General features: G+C 37.2%; 1 protein-coding gene across 4 annotated transcripts in view; it reads left to right on the forward strand.

Annotated features, from left to right (window-relative positions):
• The window catches only part of CCDC170 (coiled-coil domain containing 170), a 171,754-nt gene that overhangs the window by 83,615 nt on the left and 71,710 nt on the right, over positions 1–16,429 (forward strand). For all 4 annotated transcript variants that reach the window (XM_056818943.1, XM_056818942.1, XM_007484753.3 and 1 more), the window contains exon 6: positions 13,302–13,619. In XM_056818943.1, the coding sequence (XP_056674921.1) occupies positions 13,302–13,619 (318 nt within the window). The remainder of the gene's footprint in view (positions 1–13,301; positions 13,620–16,429) is intronic.

Raw genomic sequence — 16,429 nt, forward strand, 5'->3', positions numbered from 1 at the left:
ACAATCTGTCTCCATCTTTCTTTTCTGAGCTTATTACATATTATTTTCTTTCATGTTTTCTGCAATACAATCACACTGACCTATTTGCTTCTTCACCATACATAATGTTCCATCTCCAGTCTTTGTGCCTTTGCATAGGCTGATTCTACACCTAGAATACCCTCCCTTTTCTGCTTCAGGGAATTCTGATTGTCCTTCAAAGTTCAGTTCAGGTCAGTCCCTTCCCCTATCCCTTTCCTATTGGAAGTTATTTGGTATTAGTTTTCATCTATTATCTATTTGTTTTGTTTCCCCAGTATAGAGGCTGAGGGCCAGGACTCTTTTCTCTGGCACATAGTTGGCACTTAATAAATGCTCATCAAATAAATAAATGAATGAATGACTACATTTCCTACATGCAATTCTTCATTAACAACATGTTGCAGATTCTCATTGACCTTTATTTGAGGCACAACTTTAGTTATTCAGAAACTGATATTTAATGACATAGTCATAAAACACCAAAAGAATACTGACATTAAAAAGAAGGGTCTTTGTTTAGGAAGAAGCAAAATGGGATCATTAAAATCACTGTATAATTTCCCTAAAAAGAGTCAACTAGCTTTCTTTTTCTTCTTCAATTTTGGGCCGAGCTCATCTTCCAATTGCATTGCTTATCTAAGATAGGTGTACTAATGGATTAGCTTGATGGCTGACTGTTCTACAAGTTACTCATTATGGTCTATACTTCACATCCACTTGGTTTTTCCTGTGTGGATAGTTAGGTTCAACTCTTTTGAATGATTATAGATTTCGTATAGGAAGTTTTGATATGTCAATAATCACTATCTAATTTTGCAAGTGTGCAGCCATTAGATGAGAGAAATCTGGTATTGACCAGTTTAAAAAAATATATTATTCAGTGCAGCAAATACAGTAAATAGCCCACAGTCAATGAATACTTTATTTGATGCTTCATTTATTTTTCTTTGTTAATTTATTCTCATTGTCAGATTTGGAAGTATTCCATACTGCATTATAAATATGCACTTTTGGAGGCTAGCCTTCATGAGCTGAGTACTAGAGTGTTGCAATAACTCACTTTCTGAAAAATCAACTTTATAAGTGAATGATGCAATGTGTCCAGACTTTGCAAGTACATTGAACTTTGGGAGGAGTTCAAACAATTTCTGCCAAAGTATATATTTAAAAAATGTTTTTTACAAGTAGCTAGAAATTTGCATTTCATAATAAAATACTCATGCATTCATAAGGTCAGGGCTGTAACAAAAAGAACAACCAGTTTTGCTGACCTATAGATGTGCACAGGGAGAATAGTCTTTCTAAATGTTCTCTTTTTTAAGGTAGGAAAAAGATTCCTGGTGAACTAAGTGCAGTGATTACAGCAGTGAAAGCAACCATAGAAACAATGTTAGACTTTTTTGTTTTATTGTTTCTTTTGAGCTCATTTCTTTGATGGTCCTAATTATTAAATTCTGATACTTAATTCAAAATACACTAAAGGTAATATAAGTTGTTCTTAAAAAAGTCCCAGTAGTCAAATAAAAGCATTTTGAAAACAACTATTAAAAATAATACATTACTAATGTTATAACTTCTCTTTCCTATTTAAACATAACTCAAAACTGAGAAAAAATCTTTGACTTTATGGGAGTTAAACATGTTTCTATGCATTCTAGAGGCCAGGCACAGTGGCACAGAAACAAGAAGATAGCTTTGATTTTAAACTTGTCCTTGTCAATCTTACTATTTCTTAATTCTATCTGACTATTTGCCAGTCTTTATTGACGATAGAACAAGAGTTTGTGGGTAAGAGCTACATTTTAAGAGACTTGATGAGGCATGTGGAAGAATTTTCTGACAGCATTATTTAGATTAGATGATGGAACTGGTGAGCAAAGGAGGCTTAATAATTTTTTCACTGGTGATGTTTCTTGTCACTTTAAAGTTTTGGAGTATTATTGAAAAGCTATTAATTTATTCATAGGGATTTTGTCTGCAATTAGGATGTTCTCATCTCTAGTGGAATCTGAGTTATGGCCTCTTATGTGACATTAACTTGTTTTTCTATTTAGGTATCAGAAACCCCCCCCAGTAAAGCTTACTGAAACACATAATTCCTGTAGTTTTTTTCCTCCTTTACCTGTCCAGATTCTTTTCCTCTCTCCCATTTCCCCTCACCCTCCAGCCCCAAGGTGCTCAGGACTCCATTCTTATAGACACTGTACCCACTGCCAAAAACTTACCTCCCAGAAATTTGCCTAGAGACCATTTCTCCCAAGGACCTACAAAGGACATCTGGACCTACATTGTGCCTTGGGAACTTTGAATGTACACACAGTCTTATTTGTTGATCTTAACTATGGGGAAAGATGTGGTCAACCGATAGACAATTTTAGAAAATGTTCCAAAGGCAAAATGCCATCCAACTCTGATCCATAGAATCATCATATTTTGAGGACATAATATGACCCCATAGTATATTCAAATCCATTTACTAATGATCCATGTTGCATTAGGGTTGTACTTGATTTTTAAGGTATTAAAAATGTAATGGGTTTTTAAATAAATCCTCACTTCAATGCCTCATGGAATTAACCTAGAGTAGTGGGCTCCAAAAAAGAAGCTCGGACCTTACCCCAAGGGTAGCATGCCTTGACCCCAATGGATTCATAATAATACAGCTGCTATCTATATAGCATTTTAAGGTTTGCAAAGTGAGTCATATGTTAATTTATTTTATTCTTACAACTACCCAGTAAAATGGCTATTATTATTATTATTATGTGATTTTTTGTAAACTAGGGAGACGTGTTTCATTTTACCACCTCCAGGATATCTCCTTATGGGCTTATGTTCAGCATAACTAGTCTACCTCTTAACTACCTCTGCTGGCCTTATATGCTTCAGTCGTCAGTTTATCATGAGTGTGATTCTAATCTAATCACAACCCAGGAATATTTTTATATCTATCCATCTGTCCATCTGTCCATCCGTCCATCCATCCATCTCTGTCTCTCTCTCTGTCTCTGTCTCTCTCTTTCTCTCTCTCTATCTATAGATCCCCTGTTCTGAACTTCTCTTATATTGGGAGCCCACTCCTCTTATTGGGAGTCCTGAACCGCTCCTCTTATATTGGGAGCCCTGGATTACTCCCCCCTCCCAAACCCTGCTCCACCCACAGAAGGGCGCCGGAACCACTTCCAGGGGGAGAATCGGATTCGTTAAAAACTTATGGGACTTTGGTGAAGGGGACTTACCTAGCCAGGAATGGTCCTGTTCCAGCACCAGAAATGCCACGGGCAGGATCTAGCCTCACTGGTGACTCCAGGGGTTCCTGACAGGTAGTGAACAATCAGTCAAAACAACAACAACAACAACAACAACAAATGGAAGACAGCTGTATCTTTATGGCCATGGGAATGCTTTGCATCTGATAGCTGCTCTGTCATCCCCAGGCCTGGTGTTTATTTTTATACCCATTTTATTGGCACACAGATACATTATCCAACACATGTCCAAAGAGTGATAATTGGAGAAGTGATACATCAACTTTTAACAAATCACTTGATTAGAGGGGTACTGGGAACCCAACTCAGATTTAATATTAAACTGATCATTTTTCAGGGTTTACTAGGGAGTTTCCCACTGGTGAGTTACTGGTTTGTGAAGTTGAGTCACTGAGGCACATTGAAGCTCGGTGTACCTATAATGTACCTGTACATATTGTATGGGCCTTTATGATTGATTTATGTGCTGGCTTCATGAGAATAAGTCTCTGTGAGTGGGAAAGTTCTGGGCTTGGCTTGTAGCTGAAGTTTCACTGTGTCTAAGTAAAAGTTAACCCATGGTAGTCTTTTGGGATTGGGTTTGAGGGTCTGATCTTTTGGTGATGTTTTGGGGAATTAGGGTACAGGTATTTTGCTCTTGCATTATTCCTTCTGAGACTAAGAGGAATAATAATCATGTCAATTCCATAGGTAAGGGGCATTGATGAGAGAGGTTATGCAAAGAGGACTGAGAGGGCAATCACATCTTGCCAAAGGCCACTCTGTGGCCTCCTTAGCTACCACATGTGACTCTGTCAAGGCATCGTGGCCTGATGGCTCCCAGCATTGATCTATCTATCTATCCACACACATATATACCCATACCCACACATGCATAGAAATTATATACAACATATACACATACAGGAAATGTAAGATTAAAATTAATATCCAATAACTCTAAGTATTATATATTATAAAGTTTATTAATAATCACTTGAAGTAGAAGAAAATAAAAAGAACAAAAGGAAACACCTGAGTAAAATTCTCTTGCCTCTCACCTTACCCCACCTCTACCAGCCATGTTTCTGGGAGAAGAGAGCAAGAGGGTCCGGGTCACACAAAACCTTATATCCTCTCTACGTTAGCATGTAATGTGAGAGGGAACATGGAATGCTGAGAGAAAGAGTCCTGGGATGCAAATGCTAATTACACAATACACACGTATAGAGATTATATATAAAATGTTTGTAATATATATAAAATATACAAATAGATATGTACATATGGAAATTATATACATGCTAATATATACACATAGTTGCACATATATAGGAAATGTTTATTAAGTACTAATTAGGGACAGCTAGATGGCACAGTGGATAGGGTGGTTGGCCTGGAGTCAGGAAAACACATCTTCCCAAGTTCAAATTTGGCTTAATTAACTTTAACTGTGTGACCCTAGGCAAGTTACTTCATCCTATTTGTCTCAGTTCCCTCATCAGTCAAATGAGCTGGAGAGGAAAACAAACCACTCCAGTATCTTTGCCCAAAAAACCCCAAATGGGATCCATAAAGAGTTGGACATAACTGAAAAATGACTGAACAACAACAGAAGTGCCTCCTAAATGTCAAGCACTGTCAAGGAATATAACCCAGCTCTTTCTCTTAAGGAGCTCACATACTCATTAGGGTAACTACCATATATTCCTAACTCACCATTCTGACTCTGCCACTCCTCTGCTAGGGTAGAGAGATGGCAGGGAGCCATGTGTGTCAAAGAACAAGGAAGAACTTAAAGATGTTATTAAAATTAAAAAAAAATTAGGCTCTCTCCTTAATGGATTCTCTGAATCATTTGACTTCTGTAGGTCTGGGTTACAGAGGAGGGGTCTTTGGTTACTCATTTCTTTTTCTATGAGAAAAGTAAGACTTACTGGGAGAGTAGATGTGAATGATTGAATAACTCTGAACTACTCAAGCTAGACTAAAAGTTGGATGGACTTTAGAGATTTGTTTTTTTAATACCCTTACCTTCTGTCTTGGAGTCAATACTGTGTGTTGGCTCCAAGGCAGAAGAGCAGTAAGGGCTAGGCAATGGGGGTTAAGTGACTTGCCCAGGGTCACACAGCTGGGAAGTGTCTGAGGTCAAATTTGAACCTAGGACCTCCCATCTCCAGGCCTGACTCTCAATCCACTGAGCCACCCAGCTGTCCCTGACTTTAGAGATTTCTTTGGGAAAGGAGGAAAGATGTTTTTATGATGATAGGTTTTAATGTAGATCTAGTCTGAATGTTTTCTTAGGTTGAATAAATCTAATGCTCATTCTAAGGGCTTAGTGGAGAACTCAGAGCTATTTTGGTGGGAACAAAATAATCCAGGTAGTGACATTTCCAGAATTTCTCTAGGTGGGGGCAAGAATTTAAGAAACTTTGTTAGCAAACTGTCCAAATTGTCCTTGAGTCTACTATGTCTGGGATTGGGGGCCAACTGTATTGGTTAGTCATATTGGTTACAGCAGTAACTCATGTCTGTGTCACTTTGAAACATACAAGGCATATTTCATAGCAACTCGGTGAGGTATATACAATGTTGGATTCATAGCCTCTCGGGTACCAGAACAAATGTAGCGTTTGTTAAGGTTATAGGCTTTTGTAATTAAGACAGTTGTATAACAGCATGCTGTCTTAATTTGGGTTTGAAATTTCATCTATGGTTATTATTTTTTCTAGCAAAAGTTGTTAGTTGATCACAAAGTTGTAACTATCAGTGAGTTTATAATATGCAGTAATAAGTTAGACACTAGATATCCTGTGGAATTTTTGTAAATATTACAAAGTTATTCTAATTAAAGGCAATGAAGTACATGGTAGGAAGAGTAAAAAGTTTGGAATTAGGTAACTTGGAATTGAATTGTGGTTTCACCATTTACTAGCTATGTGATCCTAGACAATTTATTTACCTTATCTGAACCTCAGTTTCCTCATTTGTAAAATAGTGATATTCCTTGTACTATCTAGCTTACAGAGGAGTTGTGATTAAAGTTCTTTGAAAACTATATGCCACTAGAGAAATGTGTCTGACATATAGTATAAGCTTAATAAATAATTTATCTGTTGTTATTAAAAGTTGTTGAGTGAGTCACTTGGCTGACCATACAACACTGCCCCTTTTTGTATCTCAGGCAATTTTTTTTCTCATGGAACTTATATAACAGACCCATGTTACATATTGATGTTGTATTTGAAACTCTAGGATGGTTGATGTGATTTGTTTTCTTAGCTTACTTAATAGGTAATTTCAATATTCTGATTTCTCCCCCTATTTTATATTAGTATATTTAAGTAAATTTATTACTGCTGAGGCTGGGGACTATAATTAGCCATCTGTCAATTTTCTTGATGAAAGTAAGTCTTCACACTAGTGAAATATTGTAATTGTGATAAAGTGCATCTTTATTTCTTACATTATTACTTACAATTTAATTAGTAGCCACAGTGGGACTTCTCTGAGAGGACTGCTTTAGAATGGGAAAGGGGAAATGAAGCCAACTATTACCAGCACTTTGAAATGCAAGGCATTTTTAGAAATGAGTTCTATAATTAGTTCAGTTATCACCTTTGGGAGACAGGCACCTTAACTACTCACCTACTTTTTGAATTTTTTTTTGAATTTTTGAATTATATCAGCACATACAATTTCTTTGACTTAAAAATTTGTGTGTGTGTGAAAGAGAGAGAGAGAGAGAGAGAGAGAGAGAGAGAGAGAGAGAGAGAGAGAGAGAGAGAGGAGGGAGACGGAGAAGGAGACAGAGACGGAGACGGAGGGAAGAAGAGAGGGAGAGAGAAATCAATCTAGTAAATTATGTGATAGTATATTGTCCATAATATTAAGGACCAATTTTTTACTCTTTCTTTGTATCTCTTTATTTCATATAAAATTTCTCCTTTTTCTAATCTTTTAGTAAAGGAAATATGTTTTTAAAGAGAAACAATATTATTTGTAGTAGAATAGTGTTAGATTTGGAGTAAGGAAGACCTTGGTCTAAAGCGCCTCTGACTCTTACTGGCTGAGTAACTATGAAAAGATGAATCACAAAATCTCTCTGAACCTTAGTTTCTCCAACTATAAAAATGGAGATAACTACATTGTAGCAACTACCCCAAAAAGGATGTTATAAGATACAAAAGGACTAGTATAAGTAGAGTACAAGAGAAACTTTAAAGCACTATATAAATATCAGGTATTAAATCCTCCAGTAGTCACCCATTTCTATAAAGCAAGAAGGCAGATGGCAAAAATTATAAACTATGATCTGGAAGGCCTTCAGTGTTTAGTCATGGGTATTACCTTTTATTCATGAAACTCTATTTTACTTTTAGATTTTAGCTTCCCTAAACATAACTGGAAGACTTTCGCAAGTTAATTAACCAGTCATTGATTTTTGTGTACATGAGCTTTTTATACAAAGAAAACAATTTATTCTAAAAATATTGCTTAAAAAAGTCTCCTGAATCTTTCTCTTGTATTTATACAACAGTATAAAAAGAAGTATATAGCTTGCTTTTCTCACAATATGTTATTTTATTATCCCTAAAATTCTATGCAAAACAGACCTAATATTTCATCTGTGTCTGAACCTTCTGTGCTACTTAGACTCTGAGAGAGTTTCCTAAGGATACTGAAGTGTCAAGTACCTTGCCCAAGGTCATATAGTCAGTATGCATCTGAGGCAGAACCTGAACCCAGGTCTTTCTAAATTTAAGATCAGCTTTCTTTTCCATAAGCCATACTGCTTCTAATTATATAAAATTATATAATTTTAAAAAATGATCTTTCACAGACAAGCTTTTTCCTTCCTTCCTCCCTCCCTCCTTTCCTTCCTTCCTTCCTTCCTTCCTTCCTTCCTTCCTTCCTTCCTTCCTTCCTTCCTTCCTTCCTTCCTTCCTTCCTTCCTTCCTTCCTTCCTTCCTTCCTTCCTTCCTTCCTTCCTTCCTTTCTTCCTTCCTTCCTTCCTTCCTTCCTTCCTTCCTTCCTTCCTTCCTTCCTTCCTTCCTTCCTTCCTTCCTTCCTTCCTTCCTTCCTTCCTTCCTTCCTTCCTTCCTTCCTTCTTTCCTTCCTTCCTTCCTTCCTTCCTTCCTTCCTTCCTTCCTTCCTTCCTTCCTTCCTTCCTTCCTTCCTTCCTTCCTTCCTTCCTTCCTTCCTTCCTTCCTTCCTTCCTTCCTTTGTTTTTGCAGCTAATAAATGCCTCAAACAGTATTCAAATTTGTAATCTTGACTAAAAACAGCACACATGTAAACTTTTATTTATAAAATACCATCTTGGTTTTTTCTTTTAAACCAATAGGTTATGTTTTCTCTAATCATAATTCCTTAGATCTTTTTTGCATTGCTCTCAGCTTAGTTGTTCATAGAGATCTACAAAAGGAAGTCTTCAGTGCAGCATCTCAGAATTCTTGAGAGAGAGCTGAGTGTAGATGAGAAAACAGCAGCACTAAGAGTGAATTGAAAATGGAGAGGTAGTATAGGTTTCCAGCTTCCTCCACACCTAGGAGTCAATCATGGTTTGAGCCAGAGGCTGTGTGTTCTTACTCATGTGGTCTGAGGGGAGAGTTCTTGGACATTGAATTATAGTCCCCAAATATGGTGAGGCCATGATGTAATCTCTTGGCTTGAGAAATGGAGGTTGTTGAAAAGGGAACCAGGGAGCCAAGTATTAAGAGATCTTGAACTCCAGACTTTTGGAGGAGTATGGGGAGTTTCTGATTAAGTTTGGCTTTTACCTTGTAGCATCCAAGGTCATTTAGCCCTTTCCAATCCAAATATCATTTTTCTTGGCAGAGAATGAAGAAGCAACATAGGAGATGAATAATTCTACCTTCTTTTCATTCCCCATCTAATGCAAGTAATCAAATATGTGTTCTTTAAGCTTCTTCATGTCTTCCTCATGGTTAAATAATCCCCTTTCATTCTTCATGCTATATCTTTGTATTCATCCTTTGTTCCTGTTGCTTCTATCCTCTGTATATTCCCCTCCCCCTCACCCTTGTAAAGGGTGAAATTATGGTTGAGACTGAAAAAAAATCAAAATTTTAAGTGGTCGCCAAGGGAAATCCCAAATAATAAAATACCCAAGTCAGCTGACAAATTTTATGGTGATTTAATTGATAGTGGAGAAGATTAAGAAGGAAGAAAGAGTAGGTTTTTTTTTTTCTTTCTCCCTCTTCTGGTTAGTATCAGGTGGGAGATCAGGAGATAAGGGAGTAAGGGTTTGGTGTATGAAGGAGGAAGGAATCAGCCTGACCTCCAAAGGGGCTCAGCTAAGATGCCTGACCCTGAAATCAGCTCCAGGGCAAAATTCACCACCCAGCACTCCAAGATGTCTGAACGCTTAGCACACTGCCAGCCAGAGTTGTCTCTCCAGGGAAAGAGGAGGGGCCAGGAAGTACTGTGCCTTATATGGATGTTTTTGCATCATTTTTCTGCATCTTATCTGTACCAATGAGGGCTTAGCTTGACTTAGGACAGCCCAGAGGTCTGTCCTTTTTTGTGCACATGTCTGTTGAAGACCATCTCCTCAGATAATTAAATCTTGAGTTTGATGCAGACCTTCAAAATCTTGTTAAACTGAGTAGGGTGAAGAATGTAGAGTTTCTAAGGCCTGATTCTGTTATTCCAAGTATCTCCATTGTTACTGATCAGGAAATAGCTAAATCACATCTTCTAAAGAATGGTCTGATTAGGGTGGAATAGTCTTGAAATTCTCACCCTCAACCTTAGAATAAATATTATGCATCTGTTCAAAGGCAGAAGAACAGTAAAGGCTAGGCCTAAGGGACTTGCCCAGGATCACACAGCTAGGAAGTATCTGAGGACACATTTGAATCCAGGACTTCCACTCTCTGGTTCTGGTTCTCAATTCACTGTGAGCTCATTTACTAATTCACCTTAAAACAATAATAAAAAAATCCCCCAAACATTAATACTGTGTATTGGTTTCCAGGCAGAAGATAGGTAAGGGCTAAGCAACAGGGTGACTTGTTGAGGGTCATACAGCTGGCAGATTTGAATTTAGGACCTCTAATCTCTAGGTTTGGCTCTCAATCCACTGAATCATCTAGATCTCTCCTCCGTCCATGTTTTTTAAAAATCTAACTGGATCCACATAAGTCTCTTTAGACAACTTTTTTTTTTCCTACTGAACTAAATTTTTTCACTTTGGGATTTTAGAATTTCATTCTTCAGAGTTAGTATACTTAACACTTTCTTTTCTGTGTGTGTATATGTGTGTGTGTGATGAAACCTGTGGATCCCTTCTCAAAATAATGTTTTATGATGCATAAAATAGAATGCTTATTATTAAAAAAGAACCCAGTTGGATAAAAATAAAGCTATCAAAATATTTATCCACCCCAAGTTTATGGAGTTTATATTGAAAACCCTATTTTAGAGTTCCCTATCTTCTCAAGTTTACTTCTATCAAATTTTAGACTATTCAATCTCATCTACTCTTTCTTTGAATTCTTTGTAATTTGTTCTCTCAAAACCAAACATTTATGTCAATTAATTCCCAGCTTTCCTCTTTTTTTTCATGCATTGGTAGATGGAATAGTCTCTCTAAGGGTCTTGTCATTTTTATTTAGGCACACAGTTCCTCCTTTTGGGTCAGAAAAAGGTCCAGAATAGCAGGTATCCTTATCATGCCTATATTTGTCTCTTTGCCGCTTCTTTGTTTTATAAGTTTTATTCTCTGGGACTAAGCTGAATAAGTTAATTGACTCTCTTCTGCATGACCGAAACTTGAAGTAAGCTAACTCTCTTGCTGTTTTTCGTAGACAAAACTCCATTCTCTCTCTGTGTCTTTTTATATATTGACCTCGACATAAGTGCCAGCTCCTATAAGAAACCCATTTTCTTTACCTTTCTGGTTTATATTTTATATTTAGTTTTCTATGTATATGTTATTCCCCCTTAATAGAATGTAAAGTCCTCAGTCCCCACTCATCACATCCCCTGACCTTCATGACTTCTGCTGGTCAGGAATCTGGACCATAATGTTGGCAAATTCAGGCATATGACCCTGCAGCTCCCATGGCCACCACTGTGGTGAGTCTTCTAGGGTTGAACTGGGTTGGAGGTCCCCCACATATTTAATTTATACACTATCCACTGTGCCATCTAGCTGATCTGTAAAGAGTTGATGATAATGGAGCAGATAGGTCTACAACAACAACAGCAGCAGTAGACACTTGCTCGGAGGTAGGAAACAAGCCTCCCATAGCTGGAATTGGTCTCCTGCAGGAAGTTAGCATGTAGAGTGGAAATCTGGTAAGACTATACTAGTTCCATCTCTGTCCAGTACTTTCTGTTTTCCACTTATAACTTTTGTGTGGTCTCTCCTGGATATTCTCTTCCAATGTTTGAGTGGTTCTCTTATCTCCAGGAATTTTTCCTTATTTGTAACCTTTGTTATCTCTTCTTTCCTTTCCTGATTCATATATGTATTGGTATTTTGGCAATGTCCTTCCCCTTCAGCCTTTATATAGCATTTTATTTCCTAAACTCTTTAATACATTTATTTCGTAAAACTGTGTCATAACTATTTGTGGTGATGACTTATTTCCCTATGTATCTCTAAGCTGCTTGAAGGTAGGGAGCATTTTCTAAAATGATGTTTCTTCTGCATTGTACAGTGCTCTACTCATAGGAGTAATAAATGTTGATTTCAATATGATTCTTTTTTTTTTTACTCCTAATTTATCAGGAGAATCCTTCATATCTGGAACACTACTTAAGACTTTAGGAAGAAAATGTAGGATAGTTAAGATAAGGAATAGAAAAAAATCTAACCCTCAATTTTTTGTCATTAATAATCAAAGTAGATAAATTGTTATACCAATTACAAATACATACAGATTATATTTCTAGCCCTTAATTGTTTGCAGGAAACTGTGAGTTCAGATGAAACAACATTCCAGGGGGCAGTTCCATATTTTCTTTTTCTTTTTAAAGTAATATCTCATTTAGATATAAATTTTAAAATAATATTTTATTATGTGTAAATAGTTTTATATGTTCATTAGTAATTCAGTTCATTAAACACTTGTTAAGCACCTACTATGAGCCAGGATATGTAGCAAGTGCTGAGGGGCCAAGAAGCAAAAGACATTCCCTGCCCTCAAAGAGTTTACAGTCTAATGGGAGAGGCAAGAAGCAAACAAATATGTACAAATAAGCGATATATCCAACAAATAAGAAATAATTAAAAGAAGGAAAACACTAGCATTAAAAAGTGTCAAGAAAGTCTTAGTATAGAGTGAGATTGTAGTTGGGACTTCAAGGAATCCAGGGAGGTCATAGGTAAAGTGGAGGTTGGGAAGAGTATTCTTGACATGAAGAATGGCTAGAGAAAAAGCCTAGGAATGGAGGGTCTTGTTCATGGACCAGCCAGAAGACCATTGTCACTGGATTGAAGAGTATATGGGGTATGGAGTATGATGTAAGATGACTAGAAAGATGGGAGGGGGATAGGTTATGAAGGGCTTTGAATGTCAAACAGAGCATTTTGTATTTGATCCCGGAGGCAATAGGGAATTGGAGTTTATAGAGTTGGGGGGTGATATGACTGCACCTGTTGCTGAATGGAGAATAGATTGAAGTGGAAAGAGACTTGACACAGGCAGACACACCAGCAGGCTATTGCAGCAGTGATGAGGGCTTCTGCCCCTTTTTGGCACTGTCAGAAGAGAGAAAGGGGACTATTCAAGAGATGTCACAAAGGTGAAATCAACAGGCCTTGGCAAAAGCATGGATGGGGGAGTGAGAAATAGTGAGGAATCCAGGATGAACACATGATTGGATGAATGAGGTCACATTAAGATAGCTAATAAAAAATTACATTGAGGGCAAGGCAGCTTTATGCAGGGTATGCATCTATTTACTGTGAACTCAAACTTTAACCCAGTCTCTACTTTCTGTCTTATCTTTCTATTTTAAAGATACTATCTATTTCCTACCTTTTTCTTTCTTTAGGACTTGATCAGTGCTGTAGAAACAAAACAGAGTTTTGAGAGGGAAATGAAGATCTTACAAGAAAGGCTAGCTGTTGGCCAAAGAGCCTGGGATGCCACTAAGAAGGAATTGAGTCACTTGAAGAAAAGTTTCTTTGAAACAGAGAAGAGTTTGAAGAACAGCATGGAAGAAGCAAAGACCTCTCAGAGCCTCTTCTGTTCATTTGTGGAACAAATTGCAGACCTTCTAAGTAGAAACTCAATGATGGTTAAGCCTACAAAGGAAGATGTTTTGGACAGGATACAGGAAATGAGCAAACAGGAAGCAAAGAGGAAACAAGTAAGTGGGCAGTTGTTTTTATTGAATACTCTTAGTATAATTTAATAAAACTTCACTAAATTGGACCAGTGGGGGTGGTATTGGAGAGGGAATGGGCAAAGATCCCTAATTGGTAAAAAAAATGTGGTTTGAGAGGATATTTAAATATATGGTTTGCCCCTTTCAAATGCAACAGGGAGCTTAAACTAGGATAGTGTCAACTAATATATTTGTTATCAGGTTCATTTAATGCACAGAGATGAATGTTTTATAATTATCATTCCAACAATATACACATTTCCATTTCAAAATGCTTCAAGAAAGCTTTAAGTCATATGAAAATTATTTTTGTACATTTTTGCTTTTACGTATTTTTATGACAACCATTTATTAATTGAGGAAGATAGGAAGATGAGGAAGTTCATTCTGGGAAAAATGGCTCTGTAGCACTGGGAACATCTGATTTTATTCTGTAACCAACTCTTGTCTAGATGTCCTCAGTTCCTTTGCCAGCATCAAGCTAATAAGGCATGGAATGTAGAATGATTTTATTTTGTTCTAAGGAATCTAAAGTAAATGCATTCCAAAATTCATAGAGTTAAGAAAACCTTTTCTTTTGCTGAGTCTTACCTTCCTCAGGAATCTTATATAGTTAATCCACATTTAGCACTACTTTGGGTTTGACCCTTTTTCAAGGAATGGATTTCTGAGGTATAAATGCTCAACTGAACATAGAATATTTGGTTCTTGGCACCCTTGGAGAGTGGTTTCATTTTAAATATCCCCAGTATTTAGCAGAGTGCTTTACACATAATAAATGCTTTCTTAATAATTGCATTTTCATTCATTCATTCATTTCACCACTCTGGATACTATACCTCTTTTAATACCACTGAAGAGTGTGTTAGTTTTTTTGGGGGCTGCCATTTTGTACAGACTCATATTGAACTTGAAGTACACTAAAACCCCTAGATCTTTTCAGTTGAGCTTTTGTCTGTCATGTTTTCACCATCCTATATTTGAGCAGTTGATTCTTTGAACCTTAGTGTTGGATTTTACAATATCCCATATCAAATTTTATCTAAATTTAGCCTGCTTTTCCAGGCTGAGTTTTATTTTTGTGTACAGATTTTATCATTTAATATAATAGATCTTAAACTTTTAAACCTTGAGACTCCTTGAAACTTTTTTTTTTTAAAGCCCCTACCTTCTGGTTTAGAACAAATATTGGTTCTAAGGCAGAAGAGGGCTAAAGGCTAGACAGTTGGGGTTAAGTGATTTGTCCAGTGTCACACATTGTAAAATGGAGATTTGAACCCCAGACTTCAATTCCCAGAAACCCTTTGAAGTTCCCAGAATGTCCTATAATCTCCCTGACACCTCACCTGAGTGCCAGAACATAATGGGTATTTAAACTGACTGTACTGCCTACTTGGTTCTCTCTCCCTGCTTCCACTTTCAAGCACACGCGGCTCTCTACGTAGCAGGCAAGATGTAGAGTAAGTGGTTGTGAATGGGCTCTGGGCCTTGCACGTGCTTTCTTATTTTGTATTTTCTTTATTTCTTAATCTTTACTGAACCTCATAAAATATAATACTTTTAGCAGAGAAACTAATTTTAACTGCTACAACATCTAGGAAATGTCTGCCCAGGACCTCCTATCTCCAGGCCTGTCTCTTAATACACTGAGCTAATTAGTTGCTTATGAATCTTTTTTTTTTTTTTAATTTTAAACATTATTTTATTTGGTTATTTCCAAACATTATTCACTGGAAACAAAGATCATTTTCTTTTCCTCCCCGCCCCCTCTCCCACCACCTTTCCCTCTCCCATAGCCGACGCACGATTCCACTGGTTATCACATGTGTTCTTGACTCAAACCCATTTCCCTGTTGTTGGTATTTGCATTAGAGTGTTCATTTAGAGTCTCTCCTCAGTTGTATTCCCTCCACCCCTGTAGTCAAGCAATTGCTTTTCCTCAGTGTTTCCACTCCCATAGTTTATCCTTTGTTTATGAATAGTGTTTTTTTCTCCTAGATCCCTGCAAATTGTTCAGGGACATTACACCGCCACTAATGGAGAAGTCCATTACGTTCGATTATACCACAGTGTATTAGTCTCTGTGTACAATGTTTTCCTGGTTCTGCTCCTCTCACTCTGCATCACTTCCTGGAGATTGTTCCAGTCTCCATGGAATTCCTACACTTTATTATTCCTTTTAGCACAATAGTATTCCATCACCAACATATACCACAATTTGTTCAGCCATTCCCCAATGGAAGGGCATCCCCTCGTTTTCCATTTTTTGGCCACCACAAAGAGTGCAGCTATGAATATTCTTGTACAAATCTTTTTCCTTATTATCTCTTTGGGGTACAAACCCAGCAGTGCTATAGCTGGATCAAAGGGTAGACAGTCTTTTATCACCCTTTGGGCAGAGTTCCAAATTGCCCCCCAGAATGGCTGGATCAATTCACAACTTCACCAGCAATGAATTAGTGTCCCCACTTTGCCACATCCCCTACAGCATTCATTACTTTCCGTAGCTGTCATGTTAGCCAATCTGCTAGGTGTGAGGTGATACCTCAGAGTTGTTTTGATTTGCATCTCTCTGATTATAAGGGATGTAGAGCACTTTTTCATGTGCTTATTAATAGTTTTGATTTCTTTGGCTGAGAACTGCCTGTTCATGTCCCTTGCCCATTTATCAATTGGAGAATGGCTTGATTTTTTGTACAATTGATTTAGTTCTTTGTAAATTTGAGTAATTAAACCTTTGTCAGAGGTTTTTATGAAGATTGTTTCCCAATTTGTTGCTACCCTTCTGAGTT

The sequence above is a fragment of the Monodelphis domestica genome, chromosome 2 (genome assembly GCF_027887165.1).
Source record: "Monodelphis domestica isolate mMonDom1 chromosome 2, mMonDom1.pri, whole genome shotgun sequence".
In the NCBI taxonomy this organism is placed as follows: Eukaryota; Metazoa; Chordata; class Mammalia; order Didelphimorphia; family Didelphidae; genus Monodelphis; species Monodelphis domestica.